The following is a 20393-nucleotide window of genomic DNA, read 5'->3' as shown; positions in this document are numbered from 1 at the left end:
GGGTGTTGAGAGGTGGGTAGTAGGTCTGACCAACACAATCCTACTATTTAAAGAGAGGATGAGTGAGAGATGGTGAGAGTGAAACAATCATTTCAACAACAAATCAATGCTAATTATCCTTTTTTCAGCATTTATATTTGATTGCTAATTTTTGTAGGCGTTTTATGTCTTTGGCAGATTTGCAGATAAAAATCCTTATGTGGGAAACCACCCAGCTGCCCCACTACAGATGAATGGATCCATATATTGTGGTGCCTGTATACAATGGAATATCACACACAGCCATTAGAAAGAACAAAATAATGGCAATCTCGGGGAAATGGATGGAACTAGAACAAATCATGTTGAGTGAAATAAGCCAAGATCAGAGACAAATGGCACATGGTCTCCCTGATAGGCAGATGTTAAAGTCAAAATGCAAGAGATACAAGAAACGAAGGACCTCTTAATTTGTCTTACTGTTTTTAGATGACTCTGTTTTTGACCCCACATATGGTGTGTACATGTGCACAGATGAAGAAAACTAGGGGGTGGGCACAGAATCAGAAGGAAACAGGTGATACAATACAGCAGAGTGGTCCATCAGCTGCACTGGACATTGATGCAAGTGAACTAAGCGACTCAAGGGCAGCGATGGGAGGGAGGGAGTGAGAAAGAGGGAACGGCAAAAGGAAAGACGTGGAAGAAATAGATGTATAGTCAAAGCTCACAAAATTCAAACATTTTAGACGATGATAATGACAACTCACCTTTTGAAGGTTAAAATGTTTGACAATATTGAGAAATTTATGTAATCAATCTCAATAAAGAAAAATTTTTTAAAATCCTTCAGTGGATTGTAAACTTCCTTTTTAATAGTATAAAAACATTGGGAGACAATTACACTTTGATTTTTTGTGGTATTGTGATTAGGGCAGAATGTATCATTACTCTTAGGAAATGTGTGTGCCAGGCCTGTTTGAAATATTTAGAGGTTACTATAAGAATATTCAATTGAGTTGAAAATAATTGGCAAAAATAAAAATATTTTGCTAGGTGATGGCGGTTCATGCCTGTAAATCCTAGCTACTCAGGAGGCTGAGATCTGAGGATAATGGTTTAAAGCCAGCTGGGGCAGAAAACTGTGAGACTCTTATCCACAATTACCAGCAAAGAGTCTGAAATACAATTGTGGTTCAAGTGGCAGAGCACCAATCTTGAGATTGTTTAAGGTCTTTCATTTCTTTCGTGTATGTGTGTGACAGTACTCTGGCTTGAACTCAGGACCTGGTCACTATTCCTCATCCTCGGTCAGGAAGGAGGATGAAGGACAGTAAGAGGTGGGGTAAGGTTGAAGGGAGGGGTATTTGAATGCATGTATGGAAATGGTCACAGTACGTTCACCCTCTCGTACAACTAATGTATGCTACCAAAACCTTTTTTAAAAAAAGTTTTCAACTTTCTAATTGCATAGTATCTAGATATTTACAAACAGGGAAAAAGACAAGAGACATTGTCTTTAAGAACAAAGTTTTGAGCAAACTGTACCAGTTTATTTACAATTGTAATTTATAAACAGTAACACAAATGTCTTTACATCAGTATTATGAAAAAGGGTCCCATGGCTGAAGTGGGTGAAAAAATGAGACTTGGGAACATTTCTAAAGGAGTGCCAAGAAAATGGAAAAAAATGCAATGCAATAGTTTAGGGAGAGTTATAAATATCAAGTGCTGCCCTAGGTGCAATTTCATGCAAATGTCTTCATCCACTCAGGTAAACTTTTTATATAGGTATCAGAATAAAATTTCTTGAACTATATAGTCTTTTATTCACTTGATTTCCCTTAAGTAAATTAAAATAACTGGCTGTTGACAGGGTACGTCTGGATATTTCTATTGGTCCCATAGAGATAATCTGTTACATTTTAGGACATGGTAGATTGTATTTGCTATTTCCCCAAATGGACTTTACAAAAGCCATCCGTGGCCCCAAAGATGTTTCTGGAGCTCTCATCATGTGTGACTAAATAGGCCTCAGTGAATTAAGCTGAGAAAGCTGCAAAACAAAGCAGATCACTTCAGTTATGGAATATTAAGAGAATAAAAGTAGCTTTATACCACTGGATCTTTAGTGAGAAGATAGAATAAAAAGAAAAGAAAAACATTTCAGGATGCAATATAAACCAATTGAAATGTATCCAATAGATGATCTGGCTTTTAAGTGGCTATTAGTGTGATCATAGACCATCATCTCAAGAAGGATAAATCAATGTATTTTGAAATAGCCTAAACCAAATATACTTGTAATAATGACCAATAGCGTTTTTAGAGATACATTTAGAGATACATATCCTCCTAAGTCCAGGTTTAATCCTAACATGTCTAGTTATTATAATACTTGTAACTGCTCCTTAGAAACCATTGTGAAGTTTAGTACCTCTGAAGCATTTAGTGTCCAAATAATTATCTAATGGAGCAAAGATGACTTAGAAACCAGTGCTCCCCTATCTCACGCGAGAGCCTACATTTGGAGTTGGCTGGAAGCATCAACCATTTTAATAAAAATACTTCATTCTTTTTAAGAATAAAACAGTGAGATAATTATTGACCTATGTCCTTAGTTTCTGATATTTCTCAGTGGGTAAAACTAAATGTGGTAATTAAGGATGTCTCTTTGACCAATTCTCTCTAATGTTCAGTGAAGACATTGCACACATGTATCTGTATGGTTGTTTTGAAACCTCAAAGTGACACATGTTCCCTTAAAACAGCTCTTCAAAACAGAACTGTGTCGGTGTGTCGGTACCCTCGGCCCGGAAGGGCATGTGGCCAGTTACTTCAAAGTCACTTAATATCTGACCATTATAGTAAATCATTTTATAAAACCAAAACTGCAAAGAAAAACTTTAAAAAAAGTTTAACTACCCCAAGATTGATTATAGTAATTTGCACTTACACCTGCTATTCAAGCACCCCCATGAGCAAATGAAAGGTCTCTGGTTAGTATTCAGTTAGGAAATATATGTTCATGTTTCTCTTGGTTGCCTTAATTTCATTTAAATAAATTTCTTTTATATTAACTTTCCAAAGCATCCAAAACTTTCATGATCTGTTGTTTTATGGCTCTGGTAGCATCTCCTGCATTTGGAATCAAATACCTACGGGAGAAAAACAATATATTAATATAGAGCAGCTTTCCTTGGGGACTCAGCTGATATACCACCTTCTAAAAGGGAAGCTTCTCCTGATCCACAAAGCCAGCACAAAGATGCACTCCTCTGTGCTCCCTGTAACTTACTGCAACAGATAACGGAAACTTTTTTGTGTGTACCAGTTGTGGAGCTTGAATTCAGGGCCTTCAGCTCTTGCTCAACTTTTATGCTCACTGTTGCTGTTGCTCTACCACTTAAGTGACAACTCCAATGCTGGGCTTTTGTTAACAGAAGAAAAGAGTCTCACAGAGTCTTCTGCCTGGGCTGGTTCCAAAACCTCAAGCCTCAGGTCTCAGCTTCCTCAGTAGCTAAGATTATAGGTGTAAGCCACTGGCACCTAGCAATTCAAACTTACTTTGAAAGAAAATCTAAGCATAAAAGCAATGTGATTTTGTCCATGGCACAGTTAAAATTCTTTATTATCAAATATACACAACAGCTAGACACTAAGACACAAGGTAATCACATGTAATACTCTACTGCCCCATATAAATATAATCTGTTACACAGACATAATTTTTTTGAGGGGGGAGGGATTGGTCGTGGGGCTTGAACTCTGAGCCTGGGCACTGTCCCTCAGCTCTTCAATTCAAGGAAAACACTCTACCAATTGAGCCACAGCAACACTTCGGGTTTTCTGGTGGTTAACTGGAGATAAGATACTCAAAGTAGAGGAGAAACAACCCAAGGGCCTAACTCCTTGGAACATCTAAAATACCATTTATCAAAACAAATTCTAAGAAATGGAAACATAGGTTCTTTTTGTTGTTGTTGTTGTCTTTTTTGTCTGGGAGGGCAGAAGAGGAGTACAGAAATAGAGGAAGGGTGAACATATACAGTCATGGTATTCACTATACACTATGTAAAAACTGAAATATACATTGTGGGGAAAACTGAAATATTTACATGGAGGAAAGCAAAAAAAGAAGTGACAATGTCCAAGAAGAATTGTACTCATTACCAGACTTATGAAATTGTAACCCCTCGGGTATAATACCTCTATAACAATAAAATTATATATAATAAAAATTTCTATATAAATGAACAAAAATTCTATTACATATTTTATCTGTGGTACATATGCAAGGCAGTATAGCAAACTATAAATTATGAATGTAAGAGAAAGGGAAACTAGGGAATTTATCTTATTTTATTACAAATCAATTTTTAATTTAGCACTGGTTATAGACTATTCTTAAAGACTGTTGTGTCAAAAAACTTAGGAAATCAGCTATGAGAACTTACTGAAATTATGTACTACTGGCTAAACCACTTATGACTAAGAACTGCAAAGAAATACAGCAAATGTTGCTCACGAAGTGTTTCAAGTATTCTGCTCCACTAAAATAGACAATCTGTACTTAATGACTTGTAACTGAGATAATGTCATCCCAAGAAAAATCTTACCTTTCAATGGCCAATATTTCTATTCCAGAAGCACTGCTGTTTCCATATTTGAAAGTAATTAGCTCAGGATGTTTTTTTTTCGACGTAATTTTAACTACAGAATTTAGTGCTTGTCGAGACTGTATATAAGCCAATCCTTTCCGTGAAAGAATCTCCCTTAAACAGTACATGTGTGTTGCAGTAACCAACAAATGACTTGAAAGAAAAAAAGAGTATACCAGAAGAAAAAATTGTAAATGCTAATTCAAACAAGTGTTGTTTTGACATCAATTATAAAAATGTCCAGTTGAAATTATTTTCAAGTTACAAAATATAAACAGGGGAGCTCCAGTGTCCCAATCGGTTAGTGCGCGGTACTTATACAAAATATAAACAGGATAATCTATAAATAAATAAGTTACGTAACAGAAGCTTCCAACTTCCTTTCCTTTCCTTCTTTTTCCCGCAATACCAGGGTTTGAACTTGGACTCTTGCTTGTGAGGCTGCTATGATACTGCCAAGGCAGGATGCCAGTGTCAGACACCCCAGTGCGTGCCTCAGCCTCAATCTGTCTATGTTGAAGCTTCTGCCACTGCTGGCATCAAAGGTTTTAGTTACCATGTCTAGCTTCACTCTGTGGAAACTAAGTCTGTCAGACTCTTCGGCCCTTACTGGACTGGATGCTTGATCTTCCCAATTTCAGCCTCCCAAGTAGATTGAGATAACAAAGCAAGCACCACTGTGCCCCAGCTATAAGCTCAGAAGGGGTTTTAAAATTCAATCCTCCTGAGCTCTGCCTCCCAAGTAGCTAGAATTACAGGCATGAGACACATATGTCTAGAATTTTCCACTTTTCTTTCCTTAAATGCAAAGTTGATATTTTACTGACAGATAAATCATAAATTCTTTGTTAGTCCTGCAGCTTGAACTCAGGGCCTAAGCACTGTTCCTGAGCTTCTAATTTTTTTTTTTTCTGTTTATGTGACACTGAGGAATTGAACCCAGGGCTTCATGCATGCTAGGTAAGCACTAAGCAGCATTCCCAGCCCATCTGATATTCTTTTATTTCCCCCCCCCCCCCCCCAGTCCCCGGTCATGGGACTTGAACTCTGGGCTTGGGCACTGTCTTTGTGCTCTTCAGCTCAAGGCGAGCACTCTACTGCCTGAACCACAGCGCCACTTCCAGTTTTCTAGCGGTTTATTGGAGATAAGAGTCTCACGGACTTTCCTGCCTGGGCTGACTTTGAACCACGATCCTCAGATCTCAGCCCCCCTGAGTAGCTAGGATTACAGGCATGAGCCACTGGCGCCCAGCTCCTTCTGATATTCTTATCTCTAATTAACCATCAGAAAGCCAGAAGTGAAGCTGTGACTCAAAGTGGTAGAACACTAAACTTTCAAAAAAGTTCATGACAGTGCTCAGACCCTAAGTTCAAGATCTAGGACTGGCACAAAAAAAAAAAAAATAGTTATGCTGGGTGCCTGTGGCTCATGCCTGTAATCCTTGCTACTCAGAAGGCTGAGATGATGACTGAGGTTTGAAGCCAGAATAGGCAGGAAAGTCTGTGAGATTCATCTCCAATTAAGCACTAGAAAAGTAGAACTGTGGCTCACAGTGATAGAGCTCTAGTCTTGAGTGAAAGAGCTCAAGGACAGTGTCCAGTCCCTGAGTTCACATCCCATGACCTACATAGACCAAAAAAAGGTACTTTAAGATACTAAAATTTCTTAGTAAAATTTGCATGTAATATATTAATTTTTTAAATGTATAGAAGGAATAATGGCATTGAAGTTGTCTTGGATAATTATTACGCTGAAGCATTTAAGAATGAAGTCTTCAAATGGCTTGACAAAAAAAAGTGTATGCATAGAGACACTGACATAAACAGTATTAGAACATGTTGCCAGGTTCTCAATGTACAATTTCATTAATATCTTTAATTTTTTTCAAAGTAACAATACTTTAAAAACTGAGACAAACAAGCAGATATGTAGCAAATTGTATTTTTGTAATTCAACTTTATATCATTAATTCCCTAAAATTCAATTTTACTTTTGAAAAAGACATTTTCAAAAGTACCTGGGAAACATGTGTCCATTTTCTTTCACTTCTTTACAAGGGAAATGATGCTTGATGTCTGGCTTGTTTATCCAAGTCTGAATGTTTACAACTTCTTTTCTATCATCATCTGACATTGAAGAACTGTCTATTTCATCTATAAAGAAAGCAGAGTGTTAAAATGGACATTATTGCAGGCACCAGTAGCTCATGCTTGTAATCCTACAAACTCTGGAAGCTGAGATCTGAGGATCACAGTTCAAAGCCAGCTTGTGCAGAAGAGTCAGTGGAACTCATACCCAATTAACCACCCTCAAAAAAAAACTGGAAGTGGAGCTGTGACCCCAGTGGTAGAGTGCTAGCTTTGGAAGAAAAAAAAAGCTCAGGGGCAGCGCCTAAGTCCCAAGTTCAAGCCCCAGCACTGGCACACACACACAAAAAAGTGGACATTATCAATTTTAACATATTTCTTAACCTGAGATTTCAAAATTATTTCTGTAGTATTTTAGATGACTGTCTATAGTATTTTAGGTTTGAGAGAATGAAAATCAATTCTAACACACTATTTCCTTATATATATATATATATATACATATATATATACAAATATTATGAAATATGATTTTTATATTGTGAATGAACATTTAAAAAAATGTCTTGACATAGATAATACAACTCTGATCTGACTAGTCTACGGAGAGATGGTTGAAGTACCTGACTTGAGATAAAGATGGCAGAGTTTTTTCTTTGCTGGTCTCTGATTTTAAAAAAGAAAAACAATAAAGTTTCCAGGAATAAATGAGTAAAATTCTTTTTTGTTAGAAACACCAAAAACATTCCAATTTAATCTAGTTTTTAAAAATTAGTAATTCTTAGGCAAACAATAAGTGTTCTTCCCTTTGATGTCTACTGTTTAAGAAATAAACATAATTAAAAAGAAAATGTTTTTCAACTTAAGTAACAGTGACACCTCTCTACCCAATCACAGACTCTTCTCAGCTTCCTTGAATCGAGTAGTCACTACCTCTATTTGGTATGACTTGTTCCACAAATGCTTTTAATTTAGCCACACATGAATATCCTTAAATAGAATGTAGTAGTGTTTCCAGTTTAAATGTTTATAAAAAATAGACCATTTAATTACATTCTTCTGCAACTTCTACCCTGCTCCTAGCATTATTAAATGTATGCTTGTTGATATATATAGATCTAAATTTCTCGTTTTCATACTGACCTATTTCCCCCTGAATGTGTATGATAAATGTAAACATGCCACATGTATTCATTCATTTGCATCTCCTCTAATGAAAGAGGTTGAGATATTCAAGGAGAGACAGAAATAGGAAAATGGCCACAGAAAAGGAAAAGAGGAAAAGCAAACAACTAGAGATAGCATATTTCTCTCAATACAAGATTTCTAGAAGGTAATTTTGAAATGTTTACAAAAATGTCAAATGTGATTATTTTTAATGTAGTAATCCTACTGCCAAGAATTCACTCTCTGTAGATACTTTCAATAGTTCATGCAGACATATGTATGAAAATATTGCCATTTGAGCTGGTGGCCAGTGACTCATGCCTATAATACTAGCTACTCAGAAGACTGAGATCTGAGGATCACAATTCTAAGCCAGAAGGGGCAGTGAGACTCTGATCTCTGATTAACCACCAAAAAAGCCAGAAGTGGAGCTATAGCTCAAATGGTTCAGTGCTAGCCTTGAACAAAAAAGCTTAGGGACAGCTCTCAGGCCCTGAATTCAAGCCCAAAGACCAGCATTCTTTTTTTTCTAAAAATGCCATGTGAAACAGAAAAAAAATTAAGTAGTTATGGTATATGACAAAGAATTGAGAAGGCAGACAGGCTGAAATGGAAAATACCGTGTATTTATTATACTACTAAGTGGAAAGGGCAAGATAAAAGTTAGGAATCATTTTCTTCCTCCTTTTATACACTTACATACATTTTTCCTAACTAAATACATATTAAAATTAATTATGATTAATCAGGATAATCTGGGCTACTGAATTATAAACCAGTGTAATTTTTTTTTATTGTAAGGTGATACACAGAGGGTTTGTAGTTACCTAAGTCACGTATTGAGTACATTTCTTTTTTTGCAGTCATGGGTTTGAACTCTGGGCCTGGGCCCTGCCCTGAGTTCTTCAGCTTAAGAGCACCACTTCGTTTTCTGGTCGTTAACTGGATATGACTCACAGACTTCCTGCCTGGGCTGGCTTTGAACCTTGATCCTCAGATCTCAGCCTGCTTAGTAGCTAGGATTATAGGCGTGAGCTGGCATGAGTACATTTCTTTTAAACAGTGTCACCCCTTCAATTGTTTTGTAAAATAAATACAAGAAGAAAAATTTCCCTAACCCAATGTCCCCATCTTGTGGTCTTTTAGAATACTGCATCAAGTTTTTTTCAGATGTCCATTTTAGAATTCTCTGAACTCTTATAATCTCTTAGTGAGAGACGAAAGGAACTTAACCTTAGACTTTTCATGTCTACAGCTAAAGTCTTCCCCCTTTTGACCCTTCAATTCTTCCTGTAGAACATCACTGGTTGTTTATTATAAAGCAGTCAGTTATAATTCATTGGTTCCAGGATGATTTCTACAATTACTCTCGGTGGCTGAAGACAAAGTCTGTAGTTAAGTGATACCGAACCTGTGTCATATTCTTCTTCATCTCCAATGCTGAAAACCGGCTTCACACCACGGTAAGGTTTGCCTACTCTGTCACTGCTGCTCACGTGCCTACATTCAAAGAATTTAAGAGGGAAAATATCACTTAAGTAAAGATTTTTTACTAAGCATCACATAAATATTCAAACAAATGTTCTTTGGTCCTATGCCACACCCATGACTTTAGGACAGCTATGTTAAGGAAATTGAAGATAAAGAACTTATGTTAGCAATGTTAGCAAAAGTACCAAACATACTTGAGAAGCTGATATTTCTTAATTCTGTAAACTGAAATTATTTGTTCTAACCAAAGCTTAGATCTGCTTGACCCTCAGAAGTTACTTATCTTTCTGTGTTCTATTTCCTCATTACTAAATTGGTGATAGCAGTGATATCTACCTTTTAGGGTTACTGTGAAAAATAAATGAAAGATTTTTTTTCTTTAGAAAATGCCTACTAGTGAGTTCATGTATATGTGTATATATATATTTATTATGTAAAACAAGTTATAGGGGTTGGAGGCATGGCTAAGGTCATAGAGCACCAACCAATGAGCACAAGTAAGGGTAAGATACTGGGTTCAAGCCCCATCTTGGCTCAAAAAAAAAAAACCAAAAAAACAAGAAATAGCACTAAATATTTAAATTTAATTAACAGTGCTCAAGGCTTCTCTTACAAGTGTCTTGGAATTTTTTCCCGAGATTTTCTTATTCCTGGTATTACCTGTGTGTGTGTTACTGGAGATTTTCTTATTCCTGGTATTACCTGTGTGTGTGTTACTGGAGATTTTCTTATTCCTGGTATTGCCTGTGTGTGTTACTGGAGATTTACTCAGAGGCTCACATGAGCTATACCCCTCAGCCTTCCTTTCTTTTTCTTGTCTGAGACCATGATTCAAACTCTTAACCAACACTTTTGTTCACAGGCTGCTGGAGTACCACCTCAGCCATGCTTCCAACCCCATCCCTACTTTTATTTTAATCAAAGCTAAGATTTTATTTCTAGTGAATAAATATAAGCAATGAAAATGAATCTTTCTTTTTCAAGAGGCAGATACATGAGAAACATGAGGCAGAAACATATAGACTCAATTAGTACTACAGGAAGTGCGATTCCTCTCTTACTATGGTAATACCTAACCGCTTTTCAAGTAAACAAAACTGAAATTAAAATACTTTAACAAAATACTACATGCTTCTGGGGGGAAAAAAACTTGCTCTATTTGCAGGATAAGACTGAGGTTTACCCACTACAGAGGAAGGCTTTGCTTTTTGCTTTTCTTCATCGTACATGAAGACACTCAGAATTCTTTTCTATCCTCTACTTTTCAAACACAGTCCAAAGTGTGTCATGTCTCAGTTTTAATAAATTAAATTTATTTTAATTTTTTTTTGAGTCCGGTCATGGGGCCTGAACGCTGGGCCTGGGTGCTGTCCCTCAGCTCTTCAGCTCAAGGCTAGCGCTCTACCACTTGAGCCATAGCGCCACTTCCGGCTTTTTTCATTTTGCTTATGTGGCGCTGAGGAATCAACCCAGGACCTCAGGCATGCAAGGCACAGGCTCTACCACTGAGCCACCTTCCCAGCCCCTTGAATTTATTTTAATAATAAGTTTAATGTATACCATCAATTAAGAGCTTACTATAACCTAATTTTGTTGAAAGAGACTTACATTTTTACTTCTTCCAAACAATATTCCTCCAAAAAAGCAATTATGAATTAGGTTAACTTGTGCATGAAGTTTAAGTTAGAAGCAAGAAACTCACTTAGTTTTTAGGTTAAAATATAGCTAATGTAAAATTATCCTGTATATTACCAAATTATGTTCATTCTAAAGGGCTATATTGTGTGTCAGTGATGTTCTGCCAAAGCCTGTGGGTGAAGTCAGCATCCAGCCTTGACATGGAGAGGAAGGGCCAAGTTGGAAGTTTTAAGGCATGGGGGGGGGGCGGTGATGAGCTCCTCAACAGGAAATTGGAACCATGACCCATCATGGTTCTCTTTTACATCCCAGCCATGAGATGACCCAGCTTTACCCCACTGTGTACCCCCCACCACAAAATGCCACCTCACCACAGGTCCAAAAGCAATGGGTCAGTCCTAACATTGACCGAAACATCCAAAATTGTGAGTAAAAATAAACATTTCCTCTTTTTAAAGATTATCTCAGGCATTTTGTTACAGTAATGAAAAGCTGGTAAAAGAGAAAATGAATAGTTCAATCAACTTTAAAACTCAGACTGAACATTTTATTAAAAGGCAAAAGAGAAAATGCTCATTTAGATTATAAAATTCTGATTTTAAATTGTAATTATCTTGATATTAAAGCTTAAACTACTACAGCATAAAAAATAACCATCATGCTATACTACAATAAATATTTGAACCAAAAAATGAGTAGGAGATAATTATTTAAAAAACAAATTACTAATCTAGATTATATACCCCAAAGATTTTATGAATGCTAAAGAAAGATTACTCTTTAAATACTTGCTAAAAATGAATAAAAATCAATGGCTAGAATTTGTTGTTGTTGTGGTGGTGGGGGGGGGATGGTTGGACTATATTTAAGAAGAGGTGTATTGGTTGGGCATGGTGGCTCCATACTTAGGATCCTAGCTACTTGGGAAATAAAGATCAGGACTGAAGTTCAAGGCAGTTCAAGCAAAAAGTTAACATGATCTAAACTCAACCAATATGGGTGTGGTGGCACATGCTGTCATCCAGCTATCTGGGAAGTACAAATAGAAGAATAATGGTCCAGGCTGGCCTGGATATAAACATAAATCAAATCCCAAAAAGAACTAGAACAGACAGTATAGGCTCATATCTATAATCCCACATGTGGCTCATATCTATAATCCTAGCTACTCAGGAGACTAGGAAGATCGTGGTTTGAAGACAGCCTGGGCAGAAATATCTACAAGACTCTTATTTCCAATCATTAACCCTCAAAGTGTCAGACTGGATACATGGCTCAAGAGGGAAAGCACCAATCATAGGCAAGTAAGCCAAAGCACAGAACAAGGCCCTGAGTTCAAGCCTTGGTACCAGTACAAAAAAAAAAAAAAACAAAAACAAAAATACCAGAAACCCCATAAAATAAGTGTTTTTAATTTAATTTCTTATTTCAGAAAAACAAAACTTTATTAATTTTGTTTATAGTACATACATGTATATGTGACAGGTGATTTATAGTCATAAAAATTTAAGTATTTGGAGAAAACATGAGAGTTAAGTTAGACTAACTCAATGGTCTCATTGCAGGAAAAAGGAGAAAGATGATTTACAAACAGATTATAACTTTATGTTATTTAGCTTATTTTTTGTTTGAACTCAAGATCATATGCTTATAGACAGGTGCTCTACCATTTGAGCCATACTCCTAGTACTAGGATAGAATTTTCAAAGAAGGGGGCTGGGAAGGTAGCTCAGCAGTAGAGTGCTTGCCTTGCATGCATGAGGCCTTGGGTTAAATTCCTCAGTACCACATAAGCAGAAAAAATTGGAAGTGGCTCTGTGGTTCAAGCGGTAGAATGCTAGCCTTGAGCTGGAGAGCTCAGGGACAGCGCCCAGGCCCAGAGTTCAGGCCCCACAACCGACAAAAAAAAAAAAAATTCAAAGAAGCAATGCCCTTTAAAATAATTTTAAGTAAAATTATAATAGGTTCACTATGTGTAGAATAGGTAGGATCAATCAATAAATAAACTCTCATCATGCAAGTTATTAGGTAAGCAATGAAATGCTGGATCTAGTCACTGAAAAATTGAAATAACTTGAGGAAAATATCAATCTATTATAAAGCTTAACATACATCAAAAGAATGACTAGAATTTCCTTTTAAATGTTCATAATTAATATTTGACTTAAATTGCATAGAAATTTTAAGTAGAAAAACTAAGGCTGTGTAAAATTAAGTTGATTGTAATGTTCTTTACATCCTAACTAAAGGCTCGGACTTTTAAATCGTATACTTGTGGGAATCTTTATGTCCTTTAATGACAAACACTTCATCTTAGTGGAGGAGGTACAGACGTAAGATATTAAAATATTTAATATAAATTAAAATATCTAGCATGATTTCTTTCAAAGAACTATTGGTAGAACCCTAGAACTCTGGCTCTTTTGAACAGATGTATGTATATTTAATTCACCAACCTAAAAACATACATTTTTAAACCTAAAAATTACATGTATTTACATAATGCATATTACAGTTTTCAAGACTAGGAGTGCAGCTCAGTTGCAAAGAGCTAAGACTCCACAAGGTCCAGAGTTCAATTCTTCACACCAGACATATTTTTGAACCATGAACTATAGGTTCTATAGGTACTATAATTTTGTTCAAGCTGCAAATTGGTAGTAGTAAATTATTTTCAAAGTTAATGTCCTTCCTGCTCTATATTACACATATTACCCTTTCTTGTCTCAGAACCAAAACTGCCCAGTTTATGAAGTTCTTAGGTTTGAACAAGTTTGATTTTTACCTAGGAAGAGAGACAGAAACATGCAAGGAAAAAAAATGACCCAAGTAAAAAACAAAAAGGAAAGCAGAATTCCCAGCACACACACTCCTATAAGCAATATAAGCAAACTTCAGCTTTTGAAATACTGCATGAAGTTACAGCCAAAAAACACAAGTGTACAATGTGAAGCATGCTGATGGAAAAGGAAGGCTCAACAGAGCTGCTCTACTTTGGCTTACCGCTCTGCACATGATCTGTCTGGCCAGGGAAGATTGAAAGACATTCTATAGCAAATCGAGGCAGAGGACAGAATGAAATGATTACAAAGAAAAAAAATGCAACAGCTTTAAAAACAAAAATATAGTGTAATCACTTTCCCTAACTCAGAAGTACATTACAAAGAAAATATTTCAATCATTCAACGTACAAAGAAATATAAAGAGAAGCCAGCTTTAATTCATACATTAACAAAGACAACCGTCTTTTCAGCTGACAATCACCACTAATTTACATTAGTTACATGAAATGAGTGTATTTTAAAATAAAAATTTAAATGGTCATCATGCCACAAAATGTAGCAGAAATAGTATTGCAATTCAGAAGCACTAACTCCAAATAAATGTTAGGCTCTTGTGAGCAAATCTTTCAGGCTTGATAAAACACTTTAACAGCAATCAAGAGTATTTTACATACGGGAGAGAGTTTTTTGAATTAACAAAAATATTTTATTATCATTTTTAGTATTTACTAAATACAAATAAATGTACTTCTGACATCCAGTTCTTACAATCAAGTATTTCACTTCCCAGGATACATGCAAGTAAAATACGAGAGTGAAATCAAATACTATAAAAAAGCTCCCAAGTTTACTTGTTTAGAAACAAATTCTGTTACAATTATATAGTCTTAAACTTGTTCCCAAACAAGAAAGATCAATACATGGCAAATATATATGTACTTACAGTTACAGATATATATATATATATATATGTATGTATGTATGTATATAAAACAATGAGTAGTAAAATAGATACTTAAATTTTCTTATCAATTGTTTACCAGGTCCATTTTATTCCACAGGGAAATGGAATCTGTTTATAGTTTTAGACAAAACTCTATGAAGATCTACATTTCATGAAGTGGGATTCTACCATATTTGTATAAGCAAATTGTCTACAGTTTAAATTACTGGTGCAGAGGAAAAGAGTTCCTACTATGAAATCCCTGAATTTGGTAGATGATCCTCATCCAGTTACTATTTGGGAAACAGCTACTATATGAAGCACAGGAGGTTTAAGCACATTTGGGTATTTTTTTTTTTTTAATGAATGGTATTTGTATCTTATTCTGAGCAGTGGGAAGGGGAAGGCATCTCCACAGCCAAATTTTACAAAAATACAATATACCCGGCAATTATAATAAAAATGATAAAATTATCTGAGAAAATGTACTTTATAATTCTTTCCTAGAAAACTCCCAACAAACGTATTTACTATAAAACACATTTCCTTAGTCCTCATAAGCTTATACTGTATAAGAAACTCACCGGTCCACAGGAGTTGATGTATTCTCAATAAAACTAATAACTTTTTCCCTGACATTAACAGATTTTGTCTTCAGAGCCACAGTCATTTTATTTACTAGTGATTTCATTCCTCTATCATTTGACCCATTAGAAGATTCTCCCTGAAAAAAAAGAACATAAGATTAACTGTTCTCCAAATAATTAGCACACTACTAATAAAGGTTATCCATGTTACATACTGAATTATATCTCTCAACAAACAATTAAAATCCTAACTCCTGGTATATCTCAGAATAAGACTGTACTTAGAAATATGGCCTTTGAAGTTAGCAAAAACTTGTCTCAATCAATTAACTGGGTTTCTATAATCTCAACTGCACGTAAAATATATGTACAGAATTTACCTATGAATCTACATAGGAAAATCCAGGTATCAGATCAGCCCTAGGCAAAAACATGAGACTATCCAAAAAGTACTAAAGCTCAATCAGCTGGGGGAATGGTTCAAGTGGTAGAGGTCTTGCTTATCAAGTGCAGAGGTCCTGAGTTCTAACTTCAGCACTAGGAAAAACAAAAAACAAAACATGACTACATTACATTAGGATGGGGTCTAAACCACTCCAGTAGAGGGAGATAGCCCAAAAACTGTAGCTCACACTTGCAATCCTAGCTACTGAAAAGGCTAAGATCTGAAGTATCATGACTTGAAATCAGACTGGGCAGAACTGTCTGTGAGATTACCTCTCCAATTAACCAGCAAAATGGCTGAATGGAGGCATAGTTCAAGGGACAGAGAAACAGCAGTGCACAAGAAAGCCAATAAAGAATGACAGGCTCTAACTTCAAGCTGCCAGGACTACCACCCCCGTTCTTCCCTGCCCACCCCCACACACACATACAAAAAGGGAGACATACAGAGATATGTGCACAGAGAAAAGGCCATGTGAGGACTAGAAAAGAAGCCATCTGCAACCAAGGAAAGAACACTTAGAATAAACCAAACCTGCCAACACCTTGATCTTAGACTTTTAGTTTACAGAACTGAAAGAAAATCAATTTATGTTGCTTAAACCACCCCAGTCTGTGGCTGTTTGTTAGGGCAACAATAGCAAATTTTCTGGGTGAAACCACTTAAAACTGTTAGGTAAAACAAAAAATTAGGAGTGTTTTGCACATAATGATATGTGCAGAAAACTTTTTATTTTTCATTGAAACTTTTTATTTAATAAGTTATTGACAATTCTTAGGTCAGGACGGTCTGCAAAAATAAGGATCATATAATCGAGCTACTATTCGTATGGCATAATTTTTAAACATTTTATTTCTTTTTGCTTTTTAAAACATTCACATGTGGGCCTTCCCTTTGGGAAGAAAAGTTCAGCTAATATATTTAAGGCAACAGTTCTGATTCTTCTACTGCTTCAAGGACAGCTTACATGTGTTCTAGAGGGCAATATAAATAGAGATGTCAAACTCTCTCATTTAAAACTGATCCTGCTGGTTGTGACTGGATCTTGCTATATATAGCCCCAGGCCTGTTTCAAACTCACAACCCTCCTGCTTCAGGCTTCACAATGGTTGGATTTTTGCCAGGTACCACCTGATTCTATCTTTTGCCCATAATTCATAATTTATAGGAAGAAAATAACCAAAAAGTACCTAAAGAGTGAGGTAATAGTTGATGAAAACTTACAAAGGCATAACAAAATTTTTAGGGATTTTGATAAGTTAACTTCTGATCAAGCCACTCCCCATTAGAACGAAAATAATAAAGGTATATGAAAATATATCAGGGCTGGGAAGGCGGCTTAATGGCAGAGAGCTTGCCTAGCATGCATGAAGCCCTGGGTTTCATTCCTCAGTACCACATAAACAGAAAAATCCATAAGTGGCACTGTGGCTCAAGTAGTAGAAGGCTAGCCTTGAGCAGAAAATCTCATGGACAGCACGTAGGCCTGAGTTCAAGCCCCATTATCAATCAAAAAAGAAAGTATATCAGTATAAAAGTAATTTAAGACAGGAAATGTAAATATTTTACAGTAGGGTACTAACTGAATAAATTATATATAAACAAACCTATTCAATGGGCTGGGAAGGTGGCTCAGTGGTAGAGCGCTTGCCTTACATGCATGAGTTCCTGGGTTCGATTCCTCAGCACCACATAAGCAAAAAGAAAAAAGCTGGAAGTGGCGCTGTGGCTCAAGTGGTAGAGTGCTAGCCTTGAGCTGAAGAGCTGAGGGACAGCGCCCAGGCCCACAGTTCAGCCCCCATGACCAGACCCCAAAAAACAAAAACAAAAAAAAACCCTATTCAATGGAACACTACTTAGTTTCTCACACAAACACCTCTTACATATCTCAAGAATCATGGTGGTAAAAAATTTTTCAGAAAATCATTACTGAATAATGATGAATACTGATAGTGATGTAACAATAATCTTTGTTTTGAGTAGAAAAATGTATTTAATGAATTACAACTTTGTAGTAACTACTATTCAATATTTAGGGACAAGAACTCTACATGCTTTTACACATGCAATCTTCAAGTCCTTCTTAGGAAGAAAGTTCTGTTACTCTCATCTACTGCACAAGTGGAGAAACCAGAGCTGATTTCGCTGAAGATCATGAAGAAGATACACAGGTAAAACCACACTCAGGTAAGGCAGAGGCATAAGTCTAAAATAATCATGCTCTTGTACTGCAGTTTTCTCTCTTTCTGTTTTAAAGAATAAACATGAGATAACTGTTCTTTGTTAAGAAAATTTTACTTGGAAGACAAAAAAAAAATTTAAATGACATCTACTTCAATAAACATGAAATAGTGAAAAAGCAACTTAGGTATTCAAATATTTCCAAAATGCAAACAGAAAAAATGGAATTATCCACTAGAGCAATACTGCACAGTTCAATAACAAAAAATCAAATAAGGTGGGCATCATTGTCTCTTTCTCTGCCTACCCCATTCTCACCGGAAGCCCTAATCCTGTAAAGTTGTAGCTGGAAGTGATACAGATGTAGTGTACATGAGATGTGAACGGGAGCCTAACCATCTCCTGCCCCAAATGAGTTGGGAGCTTACTGGAATCACTTAGGAGTGTTGCCTAGTTTGTTCTACAGGCCCCTCCATCGTTCACTGACCCTTGCAATAATGTGATGCTTTATTGTTTGTATCTGAAATATTCTGGCTCCATTTCTGTGTGGTGGGGTTAATTGCTTTTTCTGGGAATTGATTAAAACTGACTCTATACATAAACTTACATCAACAGAATTAATACTGCTCCTTGAGCCAGAGGTACTAGCAATCCAATGGCCATATCCATTTTCTGGTCCATCCACATTAATATCTGCCAGGTGCTGCTGCAGTGCTTAAGATAAACAAGACAAAACCAAACCTGAATTTCTGTAAAGATTTATAACCACAGAAGTATAACAAACATTGCATCACTGAATGAAAAAGGATGTAAGGCTATAAATGTAAAGTTTCTTGCTCTACCCCTATATTAGTGTTAAGGACTAAGAGCTATGACAAACCTTTTCTTTTCTACTCCTTAAAATCCCTCTGCAGAGAACTTTTCTTAACTGTCCCTGAGAAAAATGTTGACTGTAAGCTTTATATTTTCCTTTTCAGAAGGCAAATAGTCAAGTATTAACAGATAGTCTCTGCAACATTTCCATGACATCAAGAAAACATATGGAGTCTTTGTTGTACCATAAAGAGACATCAAATCATTTTTCCATAATAGAGCAGTCTTACTTATTAACAGTTATGGAAAGAGAAGTTATTCTTGGTAAAAAAAAAAAAAAGAATGGTATTTTAAGAAGTGTCTAAATGCATGAGAGTATACTAGCTGTCTAGTATTTTTGTCTAAAAATATAGAGTATACTATTATTTATAAACTCCTGTTTCTAAGAATATAGAGTATACTAGGCTCTCCGAACCTGGGAGGATGAGGCAGGAGGATCACCAGTTCCAGGACAACCTGGACTATATAGAATTTTTTTAAAAAATACTGCTTTTCAGATATTTTTTTTCCTGTCCCTGGGCTTCTTTTTGCTCAAGGCTAGTGCTCTACCACTTGAGCCACAGCTCCACTTCCAGCTTTTCTGTGATTAGTTAGAGTTAAGAGTCTCACGGGCTTTCCTTTTGCCAGACTGGCTTAGAACTGCAATCCTCAGATCTCAGTCTCTTAAGTAGCTGGGATTAATCATGGTGTAAGCCACTAGCACCTGGCAGCTTTCTGGATACTTCTGAGAACTACATGCTAATATAACCAAGCTGGTTATCAGGTTATCAGGATTCCTAATAAATAGCACTAGGTCAAGAGCCAATGCTTATTTACCAATACTTAGTGCCTTTTATAGATAACTCTAGATATAAGTCTCAAAGGCAGTTACTTTACAGGCTATGACATATAAAGGAGATAATCATAATGAATGCAAATATCAACAAAACCAAAAGGAAATTGATACTAATTTACCAAAAGTTCTAGGTTATCTTAGAAAACTATGCTAGATCAGAAGTTACCACTGATAAAACACCCTTCAATTATCTTTAATTTATATTGATTTTTATCATTCATCTCCTCAAGTACTGATAGTTTTACACTTTTATACCTCTTTTCTCAATATAAAGCAAGCAGTTAAAAGAAATCTTATTATACTGACCCAATCCTTCATAAGTTTGAAATACCAAAAAGACTTTGCAAATTATTGTACTATACTGGATTATCAGATTATTAGTCTATGGATTTGAAAATGTCAGCTTTTTTTTAAATATCTAGCCACTATTTTCTTACTAGTTTATACCTTCAAGCAGTTAAAAAAATGAGTAGTACAAAGGGCAAACTATGATAAGTACTGTTTTAACTCTTGTTTCCTAATTCTACCAGTCTTCTCCACAGAGGTAAATAATATAAGCAAGTTTTCATACACGTTTATGTAAGTATTTCTGGAAGCATCAAGAATAGAGTGTAACAGCACTTGCCTCACAAGCATGAGGCCAGTCAGATGCTAGTGGCTCACACCTGTAATCCTAGCCTCAAAAAGGACTAAGATATGAAGCCTGTGATTCAAAGCCAGCA

General features: G+C 36.0%; 1 protein-coding gene across 2 annotated transcripts in view; it reads right to left on the bottom strand.

Moving 5' to 3' along the window:
• Positions 1-1497: 1497 nt before the first annotated feature.
• The window catches only part of Tbc1d23 (TBC1 domain family, member 23), a 52271-nt gene continuing 33375 nt past the window's right edge, over positions 1498-20393 (bottom strand). Inside the window, exons 13-19 of one of the 2 annotated variants that reach the window (XM_013024149.1) lie at positions 18571-18677; positions 15335-15474; positions 14028-14072; positions 9307-9395; positions 6659-6794; positions 4599-4793; positions 1517-3137 (exon numbers count right to left, since the gene is read on the bottom strand). In XM_013024149.1, the coding sequence (XP_012879603.1) occupies positions 3056-3137; positions 4599-4793; positions 6659-6794; positions 9307-9395; positions 14028-14072; positions 15335-15474; positions 18571-18677 (794 nt within the window). In that variant the 3' untranslated portion in view covers positions 1517-3055. Of the gene's footprint in view, positions 3138-4598; positions 4794-6658; positions 6795-9306; positions 9396-14027; positions 14073-15334; positions 15475-18570; positions 18678-20393 lie in introns of both variants that reach the window. The other variant, XM_013024150.1, reaches the window with a different exon arrangement.

This window comes from Dipodomys ordii, unplaced genomic scaffold (assembly GCF_000151885.1).
Source record: "Dipodomys ordii isolate 6190 unplaced genomic scaffold, Dord_2.0 Scaffold73, whole genome shotgun sequence".
Taxonomy (NCBI): Eukaryota; Metazoa; Chordata; class Mammalia; order Rodentia; family Heteromyidae; genus Dipodomys; species Dipodomys ordii.
The sequence above is the reverse complement of the archived record's forward strand: the minus strand, read 5'-3'. Positions and strand labels throughout refer to the sequence as shown.